Below are 23,928 nucleotides of genomic sequence, written 5' to 3'. Positions count from 1 at the left end.
TTTTGTTACATTCAAGGTTTTCTCAGGGAAACCGTCCTTTCTTATCCTTTGTGATACTTATTGGAGACAATCTCCCAACTCTCATCGAGAAGCTGGCTGATATTCAGCTATCTAGGTTACACACACACACACACATGCACGCCAGAGCCAGCTATCCTGTCCACTTGTCTTGTCTTCAATTTGTCTGAAAATAGACAAATTGAATCTTCATGAGTTTTTGTCTCCTGAAGTGACCCTGGTGCTTTCAGCCTGCCTTCAATCAGGATTTAATACACACAATGCGGGAAATGCCATCTTTTAGATACAGGTTGCCTGCCACACAGTAGGGGGTGGAAAATACTGAACCCTTTTCCTGACTCTGGTTCCCCTCATCTTATTTCCTCAGTGGACCTATATACAGGTGAGGAAGGTTTTATACAGCTTTTCTCTGCCACCATGGTGCCAGCAGCAGCACCATGGGTGATGCATTCCATGGCCAGATCTGCTGAGCCTGTGAATCCTGCTGCCTGGGCTGGTTGCCTCTCCTTGTCTCATGGGTGAGCAGGCCCTGGATGCAAATTATGTTCTGTAACAGATTGCAAACTTATTTGCAAACTCTGTAACTACCTTGCAAAGGTGAAGCAGGTGGCAAAATGAGCTAAGCACCGTCTTGCATAATTTACAACAAGTACATGCATTGCACATCTCTATAAATCCTTCAAGAGTGAATCCTCATACTACATTGAGACAACGTGATCAGAAGCCCCTTGTTTTTTTATGGTTCCAATAGCAAATCAGAGTCTCTGGATCCCCACAAAACGAATGACGTAATGTTGATGAAAGAAAAGCATTGCAGGCTTCAAAACACGCACATTATCTTGGTTATTGCCATATTTTCTGACCTTGACCTTTAGGACTGTTAAAACTGTTCTTGCGTAATTTCCATTCATTTCAGTGGTGGCCTGTGCGGGGGAAGTAAGCCATGTATTGTGCCACAGTTAGATTTTAAAGGAATCCAAGGTCAGAAAAGCCTCTGCTATGACAGCTTACACATAACACATAGCAATTCTCACTCCATTCCTGCATATGATATTTCAACACTGAACTGAGAAAAATAAGAAACCGCAAATTATAGTGCTGAGTAAAAATGTAGTGAATCTATATTAAGAAGTTTACAATATACCAGAGCTTTCCAAACTTTTCATGTTGGTGACACAGTTTTTAGACATGCATCATTTCGCGCCATAGTAATTCAGTTTTACTTGCAGACTGGAGGTTAAACAAACCCTTTTCCAGCCCCGGGAGGGGTGTGGGGAGCGTTTGCACGACACACCTACACACTGCAGCCGACGTACTCCGTGTTGCGACACACAGTTTGGAAAGCTCTGCAGCATACAATAGTCAACTGCTAAACTGCTACAACATACCATAAACTTTTTTCCTACTAATTTATTTAAAGCAGTGTTTCAAACTGGAGGTAACACACATAAGGAAATCCTGGGGATTTTCCCTTTCATATCCTTCCACTATTACTTCCTCAATTTCTTAACCAGGATTTAAATATATTTTATGCTGTTTCATGGCTTGCAGCCTGGCGATTGTCACTTAAAAATGATAATAAACTGTTCTGAAAAGACAGAAGTATTCTGTTATCACTTTGATTCCATTGTCAGTCCTTTTGCTTTTTTTGGTCTCATTGGAGGATTCACATTCTTAATGCTCAGTCGTATGTAATTTAGAGCTATTTAAAAGACTGGTGTGGTTTTGCTTGTTTAAGTACAACAACACTCATATGTCACCTGCTTCGTGGCTCAACATCCTCCCAACCTTTTCCCTCCAGGATTTAAGAACAATTTTCTTTTATCATAGCCTACTCCCCTGCTAAGGGACGCGGGTGGCGCTGTGGACTAAACCACAGAGCCTAGGGCTTGCCGATCAGAAGGTCAGCGGTTCGAATCCCTGTGACGGGGTGAGCTCCCGAGCTCCCGTTGCTCTGTCCCAGCTCTTGCCAACCTAGCAGTTCGAAAGCATGTCAAAGTGCAAGTACATAAATACGTACCGCTCCAGCGGGAAGGTAAACGGTGTTTCCGTGTGCTGCTCTGGTTTCGCCAGAAGCAGCTTAGTCATGCTGGCCACATGACCCGGAAAAACTGTCTGCGGACAAACGTCGGCTCCCTCAGCCAGTAAAGCGAGGTGAGTGCCACAACCCCAGAGTCGTTCGTGACTGGATTTAACTGTCAGGGGTCCTTTACCTTTTTACTCCCCTGCATTAAGTTCAAATTCATAATTTTCAAAATGAGTCATTATAAACGTTATCTTTCAATTGTCCTTGTCTGTGTTATATCAAAGCAAATGGGGGAGGGGAAGCAGGAGAAGGAGAAGGAGGAGGAGCTGGCTTTTTAGCTGCTATAACTTCTCTCTTCCTTTGAAAGTCAGCCCAGTAGAGGCTTACACATGGGAATCTGCACAATGATCCAAATTAAACTATCTTGCCAGAAGCACATTGAATTCAGTTCCAGAAGTGAAATAGATTATTCCACTGTTGTCAACTTTATACTATGCAACATGCATGGAGCATACTTCTTCGGAAAGTATTAGACAGGGTAGATAAGCAATTAATCTCCATAGCGGGCCTGAAGGAAAAAGGCCAGGTTCACTAGAGAAAATACAGGAACAACTGGACACAAACACACACGTGTGTGAAAGAATTATGTGTGCGGCTAGAGCTTAGCTTCTTGTTTTCATTCCAGAAATTCCCGCTGCCAGAGACAAGCCACTGTTCAGTTTAGAAAGCAGCTAACCTCTTAGGCAGTGGGAACTGCTGGGCAAAAGCTGCAGGCAATGCCCCACTTTTCCTCTCCTACCTGTCTTTGGATTGATCCTACATGCTTCAATACTCAAATGATTTCGGAGGTATCTCAATGACTTATCTAGACTTAACCTTGAGAAGATGGATTGGAGGACTACAGTTTGAGTCACTGTGCCATTCAAGTGGTCAGGGATTAGAATAAGGACAGAAAGCAAACATTATTGTTCCAATAATAATGTATAGCTTTGTGAATCAGGCGCGAATGGGTTCATATAATAAGAATACAATTTATATAGAGAAATGCATCACAAAATGTTCATTGAGTTGCTTTACCTTTTTTTTAAAAAAAAGGTACAGATAATTAATCCACAGAGACCATGGTTCTGCCACTGGTATCTCCAGTTATAAGGATAAGGCAGCAGCTATTCTTATCCCCTTAAGAGCTGCTGTCAGTCAGAGCAGACAATACTGAGCTAGATAGGAAAATAGTCTGACCAGGTATAAGCAGTTCTTATATTATTTCCTTTGGAGAATGGCTAAAATCAATGGTGGATTATGTACTTTGCACGCAAAAGGTGCTAGGTTCAATCTTTGACATGTCCATGTATTTGGAATCTGGGAGAGTCTCTACCAGTCAGTTTAGACAATGCTGGAGCAGTTGGACAAGTAGTCTGACCTGGTACAATCCTGTTCATATGAAAAGGGGGAAAGTGATAATGATTGACATGCAGGAAAATCCATACAGTACACATGTTTTCTTGGAAGTCCTATTGTGTTCAGTGGGCTTATTCCCAGATAAGTGTGAATAGGACTGTAGGCAGTGTGATTGGGAAGGATGGGAATTAACTCCCAGAGATTCAGAAGGGATTGGGGAAAATTAATTTATTTCATAAGATTTATATACCACTCGGTTGTAATAAATCCTCAAAGAAGATTAAAGGTAAAGGTAAAGGGACTCCTGACCATTAGGTCCAGTTGTGGCCGACTCTGGGGTTGCGGCGCTCATCTTGCTTTATTGGCTGAGGGAGCCGACGTACAGCTTCTGGGTCATGTGGCCAGCATGACTAAGCCGCTTCTGGCGAACCAGAGCAGCGCACGGAAACGCCGTTTACCTTCCCGCCGGAGCGGTACCTATTTATCTACTTGCACTTTGACATGCTTTCGAACTGCTAGGTGGGCAGGAGCAGGGACTGAGGAACGGGAGCTCACCCCATTGCAGGGATTCGAACCACCGACCTTCTGATCGGCAAGTCCTAGGCTCTGTGGTTTAACCCACAGAGCCACCTGCGTCCCGTTCTAAAGAAGATTAAAACAACATAATTATCGGTTAAAAAACCACACAGTTAGAATTAAAACCAACAATAAACTAAAAGCCATATCAAAACACATGTTAATAGTCTACATGTCTGGATACACTTATCTACCGTATTTTTCGCTCTATAAGACACACTAGACCACAAGACGCACCTAGTTTTTGGAGGAGGAAAACAAGAGGGGAAAAAAATCTGAATCTCAGAAGCCAGAACAGCAAGAGGGATCGCTGTGCAGTGAAAGCAGCAATCCTTCTTGCTGTTCTGGCTTCTGGGATAGCTGCGCAGCCTGCATTCACTCCATAAGACGCACACAGATTTCCCCTTACTTTTGAGGAGGGAAAAAGTGAGTCTTACAGAGCAAAAAATACGGTATTTAGCAGAAGTTGAAAAGAGTGCTGGGAAGGTGCCTGCCTGAGTGCAACAGGCAGTTCCAGAGTACGACTGCTGCAACACTAAAATATTGATCCTTATAAATGTGGAATAAGTATTATTATGTGACACCTTTAACAATGCCAGTTCTACACATCAAAATGGTCAGGTTGGCATATGTGAGCTAAGGCAATCTCGCAAGTAAATTTTGAATCTGATTGACATCAGGGTTAGCTGAGTGCTTGGTGATAACTGCTTATAAATTGGGATTGCAGATGACAGGTAGGAAAGCAGAACAGAACTGGTGCATCTTCCTTGCAGAGGCCAGTGCTGCTTTAGCTATGTAAATGCAAGCCACTCTAGATCCCAAATCAAGTGTAATCACAAAGTGATTATTCAATGCTCTTCTGCATATTCCCCAAGAATATAATCTTTTTTGTACAGTGCATTACCCACTCCAGACTCCTTCTTGGACATTCAGATTGCAACCCTGCATTCAGCTGGGTTTATAGACATCTCACAGAATCATACGAGCTGGACGCGACCCTGAGGACCATCTAGACCAACCCCCTGCAATGCAGGAATATGTAGCTGTCAGGGATCGAACCTGCAACCTTGGCATTGTCAGCACCACACGCTCAACCAACTGAGCTATCCAGCTAGCTTATACCTAACTTGAATAGGATTTGAGTAGCTGAAATGAGCTTGAATGTTTCCCTTTTTATATAATCTATTAGTTAAAATTACTTAACTAACATGCATCAGAGGGAAAATTAAATAGCGTAATGGGCAAAGCCCATTTGTATAATTGCATTTAAAACTCTATTATCCAAATTACTCATCTGTACGAAATGCTAAGTGGCCAATGACAAGCACCCGATTTTCAAAACACATAAATAAATGAAACAGCAGATAGCTTTTTGACTTTTTCACCTTGAGCCACAGATCCTCTTGAGCAGCAATGCTCTGACATTTGAATCAACTCTAAAAGCACTTCACTGGAGGAAAATGTTACACTGGAAAAATCCTTTATACGTCTCGATAGCCCCATCAGGATCCAGAACACCTGGAAACGTTCAAATATTCCTGTGTATGGCTGAACTCCTAGATGATATCCACTAAAAATTTAGCAGACGGCCTGCCCATGTTGAAGTCAAAACGTACCGAGGGTTCACATTTGGAAGCACACGATTTACACATAAAAGGAAAATAGTAGATACTAATATTACTTTGGATGAGGCCTCAAGTATTAGCTGGAGGTGGAAATTGGCAGATGTTTAACTCATAGCCGTCTTGTGCTTTGCCCCAGTACATAAGTTCTGAACTGTGGTTTGTGGTGTATTTGCAGGTGGTCGTTGAACCTTGGTTTATATTCCAACTGTAAAACTAGAACTTTTGGGTTGGCATGCTTCCTTCTTTCCAGCAGCAACATAGCTACAGACAGTAGATGTAACTAACAACACTTTCTACTTGGTTTTTTTTTAATAGGTGCACAGTTGCCGCTGAGGCTTCATGTGAATTCGGATTTTAAAATGTGTTCTCAGAGGACATGTCTCATACAAACCACAGACTTTTTTTGTGGGGGTTTTTTGTGGAGTAAACTTTATGTGATATTATTTCATATTTTCTTTAATTGTTTCAAATTCATTGAATGCAACCCCCCTGAAATAAACCAATGCAGTTAAATGGCTGCAACCCTGAACACATTTACAGTATGAGCATATGCTTGCTTACTTTTGCAGTCAGTTCCACTAGGAGCACCATGATGTTGTTGTTGTTTAGTCATTTAGTTGTGTCCGACTCTTCGTGACCCCATGGACCAAAGCACTGCCTCCCGCAGTTCGGTCAGACTCATGCTGGTAGCTTCGAGAACACTGTCCAACCATCTCGTCCTCTGTCATCCCCTCCTCCTTGTGCCCTCAATCTTTCCCAACATTAGGGTCTTTTCCAGGGAGTCTTCTCTTCTCATGAGGTGGCCAAAGTATAGGAGCCTCAGCTTCAGGATCTGTCCTTCCAGTGAGCACTCAGGGCTGGTTTCCTTAAGAATGGATAGGTTTGATCTTCTTGCAGTCCATGGGACTCTCAAGAATCTCCTCCAGACCATAATTCAAAAGCATCAGTTCTTTGGCGATCAGCCTTCTTTATGGTCCAGCTCTCACATCCATACATCACTGCTGGGAAAACCATAGCTTTAACTATACGGACCTTTGTTGGCAAGGTGATGTCTCTGCTTTTTAAGATACTGTCTAGGTTTGTCATTGCACTATGATGGATCATACCAAAGGTCCGCGCAGTCCTGAATCCCGCTTCCCACAAGAGTCAAACAGATGCCTTTGGGAAGCTGACAAACAAGGCACCAAAAGCAGTAGCCTGCCATGTTATTGCACCCCAGCAATTGGTATTCTGCCTCTGAACCTGGAATATCCATATCAAGAATGGCAGTCACTGGTAGACTTACTGGGTTGCATCCAACTCTCCTGTTCCGCTTGCACAACAGACTTCTGCTTGCTGCATGGAATTTCCCACTGCAGCGCCCTGCAAACCCTCAAAATGTGATCCCAAGGTTTGGATGACCCCTCCGGATCAGGATTTGGGGTTGTGTAGGGAGAGGAGAGGAAATCCCATTGCATGGGTGGGATGGCGCAAATGCAATCCATTTGCCAAGGCCACATTTTGGGGCTGCAAATTCCATCCACAATGCAAAGCTCAGACGGTAGAGCATGAGATTCTTAACCTCAGGGTTGTGGGTTTGAGCCCCATGTTGGGCAAAAGATTCCTGCATTGCAGGGAGTCGGAGTAGATGACCCTCTTTGTCCCTCCTAACTCTACAATTGTGTGGGAAAGTATTTTGTCTCCCCTGAAATCTCCTACTAATTAATTTCTTTGAATAGCTTTTAGTTCTACCTTGATGGCAGAGCTGTTGTACTGCTGCAAACCCATGAGCACATACTTGGGAATAAGCCCACTGAACTCACAAGTACAGTAGATAGGTGTAGGACCAAGCTGTTGATTCCATTGATTTCACTAGGATGTAGGCACACTTAGTTTTTTGTATGCATTATCTCATTGATAATGCTGTCACAGGAAGGAATATATGATGGTGCATTGGTCATTCTAGCTCAGTATTGTCTACAAGGACTGGCAGCGGCTTCTGAAGTTTCTTTCCCAGCTCAAACTGGAGAAGCCAGGGATCTGAACCTGGGACCTTTTGCAAGCAAAGCATGTACTCTCCCACTGACCTTTACTAGCCTGTCCCTAAAAGTAGCAAGCAGGATTCTGCTCAGTTACCCAGGCCATATGTACAGTGGTACCTCGGTTTAAGAACAGCCCTGTTTACGAACTATTTAGTTTACGAACTCCACAAAACCGGAAGTAGTGTCCCTGTTTGCGAACTTTACCTCGGTCCAAGAATGGAAGCCGAATGGTGGAAGGGCATCGGTGGCGGGAGGCCTCATTAGGAAAAGCATGCCTCAGTTTAAGAATGGTTTCAGTTTAAGAATGGTTTCAGTTTAAGAACGGCCTTCCGGAACGGATTAAGTTCATAAACCGAGGTACCACTGTTTATGCTACTGTGAACCTGGCGTAAGGAACCTTTTCCAGCTTCAGGGCTGCATTCCTTTCTGACCAACCTTCCAGGGCCCACATGCCTGAAGCAAGAGCCGGCAGAGCAACAGATGTGACTCTTATCTCTGTAAATAGGCTACATTCCAGCCACATATGACAGGGAATTCCACACACACAATACACGCCATCCAGGCAAGCAAGAAGCATTAGTTGAAGGACACATTCCAGCCAGGCAAAAGTACTCAAGGATGACAGACCACTGGGGGGCATGTGGGCATGATCAGGTCAAAGTCCAGGTCAGAAGAGCCACATTGGGCTAGCAGATCTAAGGCTCGCCCCACTGCTTTAAATGCATCCATGCAAATATATAATTGTGTATTATTAGCATTTAAGGTGAAGTAAAAACTAAGGCCAACTAGACAGCAAAAACTCTTAATTACTCTCATTAAAAAGTCACAAGATACTAATTTCAGAGTCCCAAAGCACTGTTTTTGCTTTTCTTTTATAATTAGCATGGCTGAAATTCAAGAGCATTTGGTAATCATGAAATGTTGTGAACTTGGGTGACTCACTTGCACATTGACTATCAAAACAATTCCCCACAATAGTCTAGCACACCAGGGGGGCTATTTCTCCTCAAGAGAGGGAATTGCTATTAATAGCAGCTGTTACAAGTTGAAATTATTTTCTATGTGGTCGTAAAGAGTCTTATGGCTTGGTTCATGTTAAAGAATATTTGATGCTGATGATGACAGCTACCCAAATAAGTTCTTGATTGGAAATTCATGCTGGTGCATTGCTTATTTAATACAATGCTGCCGTCCGTACTGGAAAAACCTTTCAGCCACAGCAGCTCTAAAGGAAAACTCGTATTTTATAACTGTGACTAATTGATTAATTATGATTAAAAACTGTGTGCAGGAAAAGACCTGTGTAGTGCGCATCAAATGTGTATATGGCTTAATTTCATAAGATTTATTAAATTGTGTATAATAGGGACCAAGTAGTCCTGTATTGTGGGCGTGTGGAAGCTGGGGCCTTCTAGCTGTTCCAAAACTATAACTCACATCATCCCTGACCACTGGTCATATTGGCTGAGGTTGATGGAAGGTGGAGATAACAACATCTAGGTGGACCAAAGTCTCATTACTCCTTTATAATACAGACTTATAGCAAGTTTGGGTGAATGCTACAGTATCTGAAGTAGGAAGGCATGAACTATTTGATGTAGTAATATATTTAACCCTCCCCTAACACACACTTTCAAACTGTTTTAAGGTTCCTTCAAGGCTTTTCATGTGTCCTCAATGAGAGAATAATAATGGCAGAGAAGCCGGGTGTGTAAACACATTTGTGTGAAGCTGCAATGAAGAGTGCAGCTGAATGGGACACAGCAGTGGGAAGCCTGAGAAAGTACCATCCACCCATAACAAGCAAGTCTAACATAAGAGACTAGGATGATACCCACTGTTTCTAGGAACTCTTAGTGTTGTAAAACTTTTGTGGGTGAGCTGAGGGTTTGTTTGGACCCGGGGTGAGAACCCATAGGCTGAGAGAGGAGGTGCACCAGAATGAAAATGAGATATATATATATGTATGTGTGTGTGTGTGTGTGTGTGTGTGTGTGTGTACACACACACACACACACACAGTACAGTGATACCTCGGGTTACAGATGCTTCAGGTTACAGACTCCACAAACCCAGAAATAGTGTTTCAGGTTAAGAACTTTGCTTCAGGATGAGAACAGAAATCGTGCTCTGGCGGTGCAGCAGCAGCAAGAGGCCCCAATACCTAAAGTGGTGCTTCAGGTTAAAAACAGTTTCAGGTTAAGAACGGATCTCCGGAACGAATTAAGTACCGGGACTTAACCTGAGGTACCACTGTATTAGAAAACTTTGTATTAATGTAACATTTTTATATGTAAATCTGTATTTTTGTAATATTTTGCTTAGGTTGTCTGTTGTTGCTTCAGTTTTGTGTACGCCGCTTAGAGATATTTTATATTAAGCAGTATGATTGATTAGAAATTAAATAATCATTTGCAGAAAAATTGGGCTTGGAGGAAGCACATCCTCAGGATACGACCCCAACCCTGCTCTTTTCAGCAGTATAGGAGCATCAGGAGATTGGTGTGTGTCTTGTGAGATCAGTCCACCCCCAATAAAAAAGGAAGCAAGTTGCACACTGTCTGCTACTTTTCAGCCACCTCAACTCCCAGCGTCAGCTTGCTAAGGGCTAGAGAACCCTGTGCCCACATTTCTGACTCACCCACCTACCTCTATTTTGCATCACTCCTACTCTCCTACCCTGCCTTCCCCCCATATACTCACAAAGGCATAGCAATTTGCAAACACAAGAAGTGGTGCTTATAATGCCTTGGTTAAATTATTAAAACTGTATTTTTGCCAACTTTGATCTTCCTTACGTGTATCTGGCTTGATGTATGCAGAAAGCTTTGGGGACTAGATGAAAATGGCTTAGGTTGATGGGAAATGCGATTGATATTCCCATTGCTTGGTTTAAGTTGGGTATCACAATATTCATATGGCAGGGAGGGGAAACATGTGGTCATCCAGTTGTTGTTGGACTCCAGCTCCTTTCAGGTCTAGTCAGGGATGATGGGAGTTTTAGTCCAGCAATAATCTGAGGGGCACCAGATTATAGTCCAGCAATAATCTGAGGGGCACCAGATTATCGTATTCTAATTTCTTACTCGGCCCAGTATCTCCTCTGAAAATGTGTGGAATGGAGGAATATAAAAAAGGAGGCTGGGTAATGAAAACCATCTGTTGCATAAGCATTTTACTCCAAAGAGTTTCACCTGACCTACTTTCAAAATATAATTTCTGCAATTATATTTTTCAGCTTTACACCCATGTCATGAAAAGTAGGCTGAGCACCCCCACCGTCTGTACAAGGCGCTTCATTTCCTTGAACTGCCACAATCCCGCCTCCCCTTATCCAAAAGTCGTCCTCTCGAGAAACTTTCCAGAGCAATCCTGGCAAGAATCTAGCATTCTCCAGAAGAAGTTTCTCTCCGTTTCCCAGGCCTGCTTCGGCAACTACCCTTCTGTGCAATCGACTACTTTTGCGCACTACAGATCCCAGGATCCCTTCCGTAGGGTTGAGTCCCCTCCCTCCCTTATTCGTTAGCGAAAGGAGAGAGCGAGCGAGCGAGCGAGCAACCTCTGGCCGACTTTCAGAGAGTGGGGAAAACACTCGCTTCCTCTGCTTTGGACGGAAAGCACGCAGAAGAGCTATAGAGGCCAACGCTGGGGGAAGAAGAAGGGAGAAAGGTTTAGGGAGGGGTGGGAAGCGTCACAGCAGAGCGGGCTCCAAAGGCAGGGCACGCGGGCTGCAATCCTAACCCCCGTTACCTCGGAGTTAGCCCCGCTGAATTCAACAGGGCTTACTTCCAGGTAGCCATAGGTTAGGATCGAGCTGTTGCAAACTGGACTCTCCGCTTGCTGAACAGGGGCGGGGGAGCCCCTCTGGGGCAGCGCCCCCCTCGCCCGCGGTGGACACATGGAATTGCGTCCCCGCCTCCCCCGGTTTTTAACAGTTCCGACGTTCTGAGAGCGCAGAATTCCGCCGCCCTCAGGATTCCAGAGGGGCGTCCCCTGAACTGGCTCAACGTTGCAGCTGCAGCGAGGCCCGTCGAGGCAGCGCTTCAAGCGGGGACGGGACTAACCGGCCGGGTTCCTCCTCCGCGCTGTACCAGGAAGGGACAAAGCGCAGGCTGTAGCAGCGTCCAGGCTTGCCCAGGAGCTGCCAGCTGAAAGTTACGGTGGCCGCTCTGTGTCTTTTCCCTACCCGTCGGCTGGGAGGAGGAGAAGGAGCGCCTCTGTCCCTCCGGCCCGACGTGGGCTCTCTGCCTGTGTGCGCCTTTGGATACACAGATAAATACACCACCTCTCTCGGCCCGTCCCTCCCTCTCTTCCCTCTCCTGCTCTTTCCCGGCCGTCTCCTCCTCCCTCCCTCCTCCTCTTTCCCCTCCTCTTTCCCTTCCCCCAGAGTTGCCGGAGGAGGCCGGAGCAGGCAGGCAGGCAGGCGCGGTGCTCCTGTTGTGTGCGCGCCTCTCTCTCCCTTTCTCTCTCTCTCTGGGCTGCCTCCTCTCGGCCCAGGCGCACCGCAGCTGCCCAAGGAAGAGGCTCCCTTCCCTCTGCCCGGTGCGCAGCAGCCATGAGCGGCGGCGAAGTGGTCTGCTCGGGCTGGCTCCGAAAGTCGCCGCCGGAGAAGAAGTTGAAACGCTACGTAAGTGCCCCCCCCTTTCTTTTGCCGCGGCTTGCGGGTTGTGCTGGCAGGGGCGTCCCTCGGCTTGCAGCCGCCGCCGCCGCCGCCGCTCTCCGTTCCTCCTTCCTTCCTGTGTGTGTGTTTTCGCCCTCAGTCCTTTCTTCAGCTCTCCCTTTCCTTCTGCGCCTCAGCCTCTCTCGGTCCCCGGAGCGTCCCACCCAACCTGGGCTGCGGTGAAGGCTCCCCTGGCGAGCGGGGCTGCTCGGCTTGCCCACCCGAAGGTGCTCGGGGCAGCCGCGGAGCCCGTCAGCCTCCCAAGTACTTTTCAAAACTGCCAAGTGCGCAGTTCTGGTTTCTCAGCGTTTTGCAAAAGGCCCTGAGCGGACACAACTTTTACCACCTTCTTCTTTATCAGTGCCCTTTGCCAGGGGATGGCGGTGGGGGAGCGGGCGAAGTTGAGTCCAGAGGACGCTAAGTTTTTGGTTTTTTTCCTGGAACGGTTGTCTTAAAGAGAAAAAAAAGGGGTGGAAGACGGGAGATCCTTTTGGAACCGGGTGATAATTTTGTTCTTCGAACTTCCGCTGGTTATCCTTGTATATGCTGTCTGTCCAATCCGATTTGCAGCATAAAATACAACTCTAAGGTCCCCCCTCCCCTCCACTGAAAGGACACCCGTGCGATAAATAACCTGCAGGCTGTGAACAGATAGTCGCATGTGCATAATCGTGCATGTAGGTGTGTTGTTGGAGCTACATGTGAACCTGCAGCCATATGGCTTCCTAGTGCACATAACACAACTTATCTGAGCTTGTGTGTTTGTTTAAGATTTGTATGTGCAGCAGACATTGCCACTCAAAGGACACCCAATGGGGAAGCCAGAGTATCAGAGTAACGCAGCGATTTTGGGGTGGGGGTGGTACCATAGATGCTTAGAAACCAAGTAATTTTTTTTAAACCCAGATTCTTCCCTAATTTTCCTTCCCAGGTGTAAATGCGCACAAATCTAGTTTATCTGAGCTGTGCAGCCATGTATAAATAAAATCTGCCCGTGACATCGATTCTTACATATATCATTGATGATTTTGCAGCCGTCTCTAATATGTGGTGCCTCTATAGATTATGTATTTTAGTTGCAGTGAGATGTAACTAATTGGCAGAACTCTGTTATCCCTAGTGCCATTCAGATTAGGATAGGAAGACCAAATACTCCTAGAAGCCTTTGGTTTTAATACCAAACCTTTGCCTCCTAAATTTCTACATTTCAATACATGTTATTTTAATCCCTTCACTCCTAGGGGTGCTAATGAGACTGCCCATTCTCTCTCATACCTTCAGGCATAACATTTCTCAAGCTACACCATTGGATTCTGGTCTCTAAACAAAACAAAAACAAAACACTAAGTACTCTAGTTAGTACAACAAAAAGAGAGACTGTCCTTAGAAAACAAAAAGCAACCATTTTCACGTTGTCTAGCCCTGACTAAGGTCCCATCTGCACTAGACATTTAAAGCGCTATGAAACCACTGTAAACAGTCATAGTTTCCCCCCAAAGAATTATGGGCGCTGTGGTTTGTTAAGTGTGCTGAGAGTTGTTAGCAGCCCCCTATCTCCCCACAGAGCTGCAATTCCCCTAGAGAGAGAGATTTTGATTGTTACACCATTCTAGCTTTCTGAGGGGAATAAAGGTAAAGGGACCCCTGACCATTAGGTCCAGTCGTGGCCGACTCTGGGGTTGCGGTGCTCATCTCGCTTTATTGGCCAAGGGAGCCGGCATACAGCTTCCAAGTCATGTGGCCAGCATGACAAAGCCGCTTCTGGCAAACCAGAGCAGTGCACGGAAATGCCATTTACCTTCCCACCAGAGCGGTACCTATTTATCTACTTGCACTTTGACGTGCTTTCGAACTGCTAGGTTGGCAGGAGCAGGGACCGAACAACGGGAGCTCACCCCGTCACAGGGATTCAAACCGCCGACCTTCTGATCGGCAAGTCCTAGGCTCTGTGGTTTAACCCACAGCGCCACCCGCATCCCCTGAGGGGAATAGGTGTCTCCTAAACTTGCAGCATCCTTCGGAAACTGCAGTTCCCAGGATTCTTTTGGGGAAGCCACAACTGTTTAAAGTGGTATGATACATTGTAGGTGGGCTCTAAATGCTTAGCAGAGTTTGGCTTGTTGAAGTAGATAATTCATCATTTTCTGATACAGAGGAAATGTCTCAGTAATGGAGGCATTCAAGTAGTTTATATGAGTAGACATCCTAACATTAGAAATACCTAAATATCATTATTAACCTATAACTCTTTCCTTGCATGTTGTCACCTCTGGTTAAACAGGATGTTGTCTTGCAGTGGTGATCGTCAAGTTATCACATATTTATCCTTGGAAGGGACAGGAGTGGGAAGCCCCTAAGTCTCGCTTCAAGCTCCGTTAAACACCTTGATCCTTTAAGCAAATCTGGGTTTGAAGTGGTAAAGGGATAAGTGGTTTAAGCAAGTCCAATTTTAAAAAAACAGTACCTGAGTAGAATCTTGGGATGAGATGAAATTGGGCTTCATAGAGAAAGCTTTGGCCATGACCTGAACTAATGACTAATAGGGTTAGTGGCACATGTGAAAAAGCCCAAGGACATGAGCTTGTATCTGTGGAATAGCAGTTCAAAATAATAAATCTTGGGAGGAACTGTATATGAAGCAACTAGGCTGGTGAATCACTTCTCTATGGTTGACATTTAAGCAATCAGGCAAAAAATTGAGGGAATACCATCATAGTGTCAGACTTGTTGTTAGGTGAAGTGTTGGGTTAGCTTCATAAGTTACCTTCTTCTAATGAAGAAGGCCTCTTCATTTGGAGGAAGGAAGGCAGTCTTTGGATCAGATTTGTAGGGCAATAGCCCACTAAGTCATGCTTGGAGCAGACCCATTGAGGTCAAAGGGCATGACTGATTTGTCCATTAATATTAATAGGTCTACTCTGAGTTCAGCTCAGTAGGATATCATCCATTTAGTCTTGCTGCTGCAGTATATTAAATACTTTCCTATTTTCCTTTCAATTGCAAGCCTCTTTTTTAGGGTGTTTCAACAGAAATATATATTATAAAAATACACATATCAATCATTCAACTATTATACCATAAGCAAGGATGGGTCAATAAGTCTATTTCCAGTTTGCATCACTTTTGCTTTGTGTTCACCCCATAAATCCATGCTTAAGAAACTCCACCAATTTGAACAGAAATATGTATTTAAACACACATTTCTGAGTATATTTTTTGTCTAAAATGAATTTTGAAATGTAAGATATCTTTTAAAAATTAAGGCTCAAATCGTATACTTTGGGAGTAGGCCCCATTGAACTTAATTGGACTGACTATAAGTAGACATGGATAAGATGTGCTGTCAATATAGGTTATATTGTTTTTTGAACTAAGAACTGCATTGGAACATTCAGGAAGTGTGAATGCTAGTGGATAACTATGTTCCAATTTGTGTATTGGTTTGGGAGATGCAGATCAACCCAGTCCATTTTGGAATGTGCAAAGACTGAATTCCTCAAGTGCCTCTAATTAGAACTAGTAAAGGTTTTACCCCTCAGTTTTGAAGTCTTCTTTCCATCTCCTCATTAGTGATTTGTCATCCATATTCTAAATGTTCTCCATCTCTGGCCTCTGGGAAGTAGATTGTGAAGCATCATATCAAGAAGAAAGATCCTACCACTTTATTATATGAGGGTGGTAAGGAAGTTAATAAAACCTGTGTCTATAGGCAGAGAAGTATTCTATTTGGGTGTGGTGAATGGGTGTATGGTTTGTTTTTGGTAGAAGAGATCTAGTTGTTGTTTCTTCTGAGGCGGGCTCCTAGGAGCAATTAGTACAATAAATTGAGGTAATCATTAACTCCTTTATTTATAGTCCTGTCACACGTGCTTTGGTTCAATGTATATTACTTTTCTCCTCTGTCAACCCTACTGAGGCATTTTTACTGAGAGATAAAGTGGATGATCATGCTTAACTTAATAAGTGCGACTACATATGTGGGATTTCCTTCCATTTTTCTGGCAGATATTTGTTCATTTGCTTCATATTGGGGAGGGGGCTAAAGCAACTATGTTCAGGCAAAAGCAGGAGAGGCCAGGCCAATAAATATGAATTTCTCATGCAGTATTCCTACTGCAGGCATATTTGTGCTTCAGGGTTGCTTCTAGAAATGCTGTATGGCAGACTTTCACTTCACATTTCCTTTCCTGACTAGTGTGGAACTTTATTGCCTCACATGTTTTGTGATCCAGTAAAATCCCCTACTTGGCGTTCACGACTGCAGGCAAGCTTTCATCTTCCCTTCAAACCCGTCCTTTAACTGGTTGTATGGACTCCTGTTTTGCTTAGCTTACAAGTTCTGATGCATTGTTTGTCTCCTGTGACTCTTAGCTTAAGGTCTCCTGGAGGGCTTTGCGAACTGGATTTGGGTTAAGTATTGTTGTGGTTGTGTTTAGCCTAAGACTGTTGCTCTGCCCAATCAACATTAAAGGAAACTGTTGCTTGAAAAATTCAGAAAGCAAGTTGCCACACCTTTTCTTGAGTAAGTTTGATCAGGCTAAATGTCACTGGGTTCTCCCAAGGTTTCATTTTTCCACAGTGCTCTTGGGGATTTAAATTATGTGCAGCCACTTAGAATAAATTTACTGGAATGACTGAAGTGATTCAAAACAGATTCAAAGATGTGTTGCTGTACCATCTCTCATGTAAACTTACTCAAGTGAATGAGCAGTAGTATATCTTGCGAAAAACTGGAGCAACAGAAGGCTCTTTCCTCGTGTATCCTCCTCCTTCTTCCATGCCCCATTCTATCAGAGGAAGATCTTAGATATGTGAGATCTGGGTTTTCCTTTTATGATGCCAGGTTTTCTTGTTTTCTATTTGCAGATCTGTCAAATTTGCAACTATTATGGAGTACCAAAAATATTGGGGAGGGAGTATGACATAAAAAACGAAAGGGACTCCCAAGCACACAGTCAACATTGTACAGAAACTCCACTAGACTTTCCTGAGATGGTTACTTTATCCCAGCAAAAGAGAACCTGGTGGGTCAGGCCAAAGGCCCAACTAGTTCAGCATCCTTGTTCTCACAGTGGTCAACCAGCATCTTGCTTCTGACACTGGACAACTGGGATGATTCTGGGAAGCCCACAAATAGGATGTGAAGTGATGTCTTTCCTCCAGCAACTTTTACCAGAGGCTTGCTGTCTCTTTAACATGGAGAGGTTCCTTTTAAGGATAATAGCTATTGGCAGATTTAGCTGCCATGTATTTGTCTAAAGCCATTTGTTTTAAAGCCATGTAAGCCAGCTGCCATCAACACATATTTTGACAGCAGATGCCATCAGTTCAATTATGTGTTGCGCATTGCCTATGTCGATTCTACTTCTAATTGATTTATTGAGAAGGCATATGGAGATCAGAAGGGGCAGAGGCAGAAGCGAAGTGCAGCTGACAGAGGGTGTCAAGATCAGAAGCAGTATTGAGCCAGGTTGGGAGCAGGTGTGCAAGCTAGTCTTCCCCAACTTGGTAACCTCCAAGTACTACAACTTCCATCATCCATCAGCACTGGCCAGTTGGGGGCTGGGACTGATGGGAGTTGGAGCCCAACAACACCAGAAGAGTTGCAGGTTCCCCATGCTTGTGCCAGCCTGGCTTCTGGCACTGTTGTTCAATCCCTTCCCTTGCAAAAATGGTTACTCAAATAGGATTTCCCTTTGCAGGAAGCATACTGATTCTCCTTCAGTGAGACTTATTCTTCCACGTGCTCAGTAATTCTAACTTTAATAGAAATATTCACTAGTTTATGAGGAACAAATTTGGGGCAATGGGCTTGTAATTTTGTACAGCTGTCCCCTGTTAAATTGGTGCTACATTGCCTACCTCCCAACCATCTGGTAATAGGTCTAATCTCAGTGTTGTTACATATTTCTGTGTCATATTTTGTATTTTTTACAGTGTACTTCTATACATTGGGGACGCGGGTGGCGCTGTGGGTTAAACCACTGAGCCTAGGACTTGCCGATCAGAAGGTCGGCGGTTCGAATCCCCGCAATGGGGTGAGCTCCCGTTGTCCGGTCCCTGCTCCTGCCAACCTAGCAGTTCGAAAGCACGTCAAAGTGCAAGGTACCACTCTGGCGGGAAGGTAAACGGTGTTTCCGTGCGCTGTTCTGGTTCGCCAGAAGCGACTTAGTCATGCTGGCCACATGACCCGGAAGCTGTACGCTGGCCAATAAAGCGAGATGAGTGCCGCAACCCCAGAGTCGGTCATGACCGGACCTAACAGTCAGGGGTCCCTTTACCTTACTTCTATACATATCTACTCAGAAGTTGGTTTAATTAAATTAAGTGGGACTTACTCCCAGGCTAGTGAAGATGGGATTGCAGTCATAGCTGTTCCTGTTGCCTCTTACTGCTTCGGCTGCCCTCTTGGGGGTAGGGAAAGCGCTTCAGCCATGAGTATCTGTCTAACATCTTCCACACAGAATACTGGTTTAAAGAATTCATTCTCCCTCTCTGCATTCTTCCCAAGTTTCTTCAGTACCCCTTTCACAGCTAACCACTTGGATGGCATCTTAAATACGACTGCAATTCATAGACAGCCACCTCCATAGTTAGCTGGTTTCCTGCTTCAGATATATTTAAATAAAAGTTTATTGGCCGTTTTGATGTTTGTAGCAAGGAGTTCCTGCTGTTTTTGCTTTTGCTTGCCAGCATAGATTTCCTTTTGCCAGAATTGCTGCTCCTTTAAATTTTCCTCAGCTGGGCAAGGATGTAACATTTTGGAGGAAACTTTCTTGCTCTTTCTGTCTTCCTTGACTCTGCTTGCTAACTGGTGACTTGTTTCATACTTTTCTTATCTGCCCTATCTAGGCTTCTATTCTCATTTTTAAATAACCTCAAAGCATTATGGGGAGATTTGACCCATTTAACAGACTTGCTTCCAGCTTCTTTCTAGCTAATACTTCAATTATTTTGAAATTAAATATGACTGCACTGGGACTTTCTAGGCAACTTTCCATTTACATACATGTTGAATTGGATAGCATTGTGGTCACTGCTCCCCAGTGGTTCAGTAACTCTTACATCTTTCACCAGATTATGGGCTTTGTTCAGAATTAAGTCCAAGTTTGAGCCAGCTTCTCGGCTAATGGTTATAAGGGACAATTATTTGTTGTATCTAGAAATTTCACCTCCTTGTTGCAACCTGATGTGTATGTACCCAGTCAATGTAAATATAGTTAAGGTCTCACATTAGAATAGTTTCTTCCTTTGGCTGTGCCCTTAATTTTTCTCTATCTCAAGATCACCTTCAATGTTTTGGTAATAAGAGTGATGGCTTAGCATGAATGGGAGAGGAGGCTCTGGGAGAGGAGATTGCAACTCTTTTGTTCATCTCACTAGTTGTTCTAATGCTGTGCTGAGCTAAGCCATGGTTTGGCTTAGCGTTCTGTCTGAACCTGGGGTTGTCACTTAGCTCTCTCCAGACTAACCATGATCTGTAACCAAAAATGATCCTATGATTTACAGCTTGTGGTTTGCCAGGAGAACAAAACCATGAGCCCAGGTTCAGATAAGACACTGAGCCATTCTACAGCAGCAGAATGGCCAGGGAGGAGGAAAGTGGCTGAAATCTCTTTTTGTGGAGAGCTTGTACAATCATGTTAAGCCATGGTTTGACTTAGCATGGTTTGCCAAACAGGCCACTATGTCCCCACTACTTGTTGGGTCTAGTATTTCTACTCACAGTGATTCTGTGAAGTTCCTCTTAAATTTTTGAGCTTTTTGGAGTTGCTGTCATTGTTATCCATCTTCTTAGATCTGGTCATACCCAGAGATTGTTTAAAAATTGTGCTGCAACCTTTTTAGACATTGAGCACCAATAGTCTGAAGTTCGTGTCTTGTTCTGGTCTGGCTTATGCCATCATGTTCCCCAGTGCCTAACAAAAATTTAAATCCTTCCTGCTGGTGCCACTGCTACTTGTGCATTGATTCCTTGTTGGCCTTGCATGCAGAAAAGGTAACATTTCTGAAAATGTCACCTGGATTTCAACATCCTATTCAGCAACCTAAATTTGCCTTCCCTCATTGTATTTCCAGATGTTTAAATGATAGTGCTCATATGTACCACTTGAAATACAGACAAACAAAAAGGTATTAATTTGGGACCTGAGTCTCAACAAAGAAGGCACCAGGTGGTGATTTATGGGGTTGTCATTCCAAAAATGCAGCACCACAAAACACTGAAAAGGACCTCTTATCCTACGTGGGAAAAGGCTCCTGTGATTTTCTTAATGCCGGTGCAGGTTTCATATGGAAGTAGGCCATCCTTTCAGTTCTTATGGCAATAATTATGGGCTGGCATGATCTTAGCCTGGATATGCAGGTCGTTGGCTTTGGCTCTTCCTAGCCATGGATCATTTGTTGTTTATCTGTCCTTTTATACACCTCCATGTGTGTAAATAGGTGCAATGTACATTTTGAGTTGTTGTTCTGATTATTTTGGGGGTAGGGAGGGAAAATAAAGTTTGCCCGCATTCATGGTGATGATCTGATTTCTACCCCTTTCTAAACATAATTTTTGATGCCAGGTTTTTGCAACAGGATTACTTGTTCCCTAACACTTGATATTTGAGAGGCACACTTTCCCCCGCCCTTACTGCTGGCTGCATGCAGTTCATTGGAAAGAAGCTTTGCCCTTGGGATAGAAATGTTTAGATTGTAAATTACGGGGTGGGGGTGGGGGTGGGAGACTAGAGACAAGAAAATGTTTTTCTTTTTATAGCACCCTACCGTTTCTCCTGTGTAAATATTTTAATAGGCTACAGTAGATCTGACATTTTAAGATGCATGAAACTGTTTCTTGTTTGCTGAGAGGGCAGATTCCTTGACATGGGAATAGCAATGCTGTTGTGTGCTAGCAGCTTTTCAGACCTTTTTCAGGAACTGTCTAGTCATGTTTGGGCAATGGATCTTGCAGGAAATGTTCCATCTGTATGCTGTTTATTCCAAGGTGGACTAGGTGATGTCTGTATTCGTGAACAGATGTTGCAGGCAGTTGTTGCTCATACAGAAACAGGGTCTGGTTCTCACACCCATATATACCGCTTGATCCCTCTATATTAGATTGGCAGCTGAGTGTGTCAACTAACCCTGCTGAAAGATGTGCTGTTGGAGGTGAAATTAAAGTTCAGTCTGTTGTGTTGGATCTGTACTAGCCATTCACACATGCAAGACATCGCTTAGCGCTGCAGTCAAGAGTGTTGACCTTGTTTACAGGAAGCAAGGTGGGTGGAGGGTGGAGGATTTTGAACTAAGGAACAGTTATTAAATAATTTGTGAAAGCTGGGATTGTTGTGCAGATAGTAATAAATATAAGCAATCTTGGAACAGGGAGAAAAAGAAACATTCACATCACTCATCACCTTATCATGAAGTGATAAGGAGTGGGTTCAGTTGGAGCTAACTGTTGTTGTTTTTATTTGCTCTGGCCTTGCTCTTCCAAAGTAAGTTTTTTGATCTGGTCTTTATTGGGGCATTTGTTGCCTTTTATATATTCATACTTGAGCAGATAGCATTTATGTTCTAACCTGCTTTGTATTTTCTCTGTACTTAATATGATGATGTTTTGTATGGTTTTATTTTGGATCTCATTTTTGGTTTGTAGACCATAAATCGATGGTGATGATGATTCAGTGTGTATAGTCATCTATATATATATATAGAGAGAGAGAGAGAGAGAGAGAGCTTCATGCCACCCCAATCCCCACAAGCTGTGTGAGATTTCAGGGATTTCAGACACCTACCCAGGGTTATGTTTCCATGGGGAAAATCAAAGCACAGTGGCGGCTAGTGTCTTCGTGAAATATGGTTTATGAACACATATTTGCCCCTGGAAGTCTGCAATTGAGCAGGTGCAGAACATTATACCCCCAAGAGAGTTTCTTATTGCTCCTCTGATAGTTTCAGCAAGCTTGAGTCCAAAGCAGTCATGGTTCCCGGTCTCTGAGTTGCAGCCTCTTCAGGCATCAGCAAAGATAGTTTTGGCCTGCCCAGCAGCTCATGGAGGTCCTGCCTGTCTTCTGCTTCTTCCCAGCACACCTCTCACCAAAAACCTAAGCCTTCTGCAAAACAGCACATTTTACTGTCACCTCACACCCATCCCCATCACCTTGGCAACCCTGTTTTGCACAGACCTGAGAACCTTCTTTGAAGTGTAGGTGCCTGGCCCTTGTTTCATAAAGGCTTGCATTCAACCAGGCTGGCAAGGCTGGTTTGCATAAGCGGGTTCAGGGATCCCGTGTTTCTGGCACACTTCTGTAGCTTGCATTTCCCCTTCCTATCCCAAATATTAGCTAGATTCTGACATTCATTTATTTCTTGCATTTAGGATGGTTCCCCACCCCAAACTTAGAACAGCATGCTATGTCTGAAGTCTTCCCCCCGCCCTTTGTTGGCAAAGGTGTTATAAGTGTTGCAAATTGTATTATACAGTATGTTGCAAATCACTTCAGGATGTTTCATGGGAACGATTCATAAATGAAGTATATAGTCTTACACTAGTAAATTGGGCAGTTTTATTTTTTATTGACAAGTGAAATCTATCTTATTTCAAAATGACTAAGGATCTTGATATTTGGCATCTCTGAGAAAATTCTTTTTTACACTAGCGAGTGTTTTCTGGCTGTGTAGCTAAAGGAAAATTTAATTCTATACCCACAGGGTGGTGTGACTTAACACTCTGCCTCTGTGCATATCTTGCAGTGAACACTTGCATAATAATTGTTATAGTTCATACTAAAGTTACTTGCTAGCCTTTCCTGAGAAACTAGTGTTGCTGACTATATAAGAGGCGCTGTTAAGTTTGAACTACAAGGATAGCAGCCATGGCCATGGGCATTCTAGCTAAATATCTACAGCCATAAAACCTTTTTTTTCAGCTTCCAGATAAGATGAGACATAACCCAGGTGGCTCCTCTTAGCCAACAATTCCTGCCACTATAAAATAGCTCTTCTTGCTACGCTTCCTTGGTCAGAGGAGCTGCTTAATAGACTTGTCTACCCAGACTTTAAGACGTTGCCTATAGATTTGTACATCACATGTAATTGTAGCTTCTTGACTGTGCTGCAAGCAGGTTTGGTTCCTTCTGATGCTTGCTTGCTAAGCTTCTATCCTGACTAAAGCAGAGGCTGCATTTGGGCATCCACTAAGCCATTAACTATGGTTAAGCAAAAGAGCCTATGCACAAGGGGAAGGGGGAAAAACCCTGGCCTAGTGTTGCATATGAACCAATGCTCATAACTTGTAGGAGCAAAACAAGCCACAAAAGGGAAGCCAATAACAAACATGAATCTTATCTCCAGGTCATGGAGAGAAACACTGAGCGCACTGGTTCAGGCACAGTGCTGAACCAGTTGCTCAGTGGTTTGTTTCCCCACTCGCAAAAGAAAGGATTGAAGAAGGAGATCTCAAACTGTGTGCCTCAACTAATTTGCTTAGCCATAGTTAGTGGTTTAGTGCTCCACTGGAACATGGTCAGAGCCTGATTGGGAGCTGTATGTACATGCCAGACTTCCCAGAATATAGAATGTGTGTGCTTTCAAATTTATAGAAGGATGTAATAT

The 23,928-nt window shown here is 43.9% G+C and overlaps 1 protein-coding gene across 2 annotated transcripts in view; it reads left to right on the top strand.

Moving 5' to 3' along the window:
• The first annotated feature begins 11,535 nt into the window (after positions 1-11,535).
• The window catches only part of GAB1 (GRB2 associated binding protein 1), an 82,237-nt gene continuing 69,844 nt past the window's right edge, over positions 11,536-23,928 (top strand). For both annotated transcript variants that reach the window (XM_083571267.1, XM_083571266.1), the window contains exon 1: positions 11,536-12,291. In XM_083571267.1, coding sequence (XP_083427393.1) covers positions 12,220-12,291 — 72 coding nt within the window. In that variant the 5' untranslated portion in view covers positions 11,536-12,219. The remainder of the gene's footprint in view (positions 12,292-23,928) is intronic.

The sequence above is a fragment of the Podarcis filfolensis genome, assembly GCF_964270895.1.
Source record: "Podarcis filfolensis genome assembly, chromosome: 9".
NCBI classification, from domain to species: domain Eukaryota; kingdom Metazoa; phylum Chordata; class Lepidosauria; order Squamata; family Lacertidae; genus Podarcis; species Podarcis filfolensis.
Note: the sequence above shows the minus strand (reverse complement) of the source record. Positions and strands in the feature narration are given on the sequence as shown.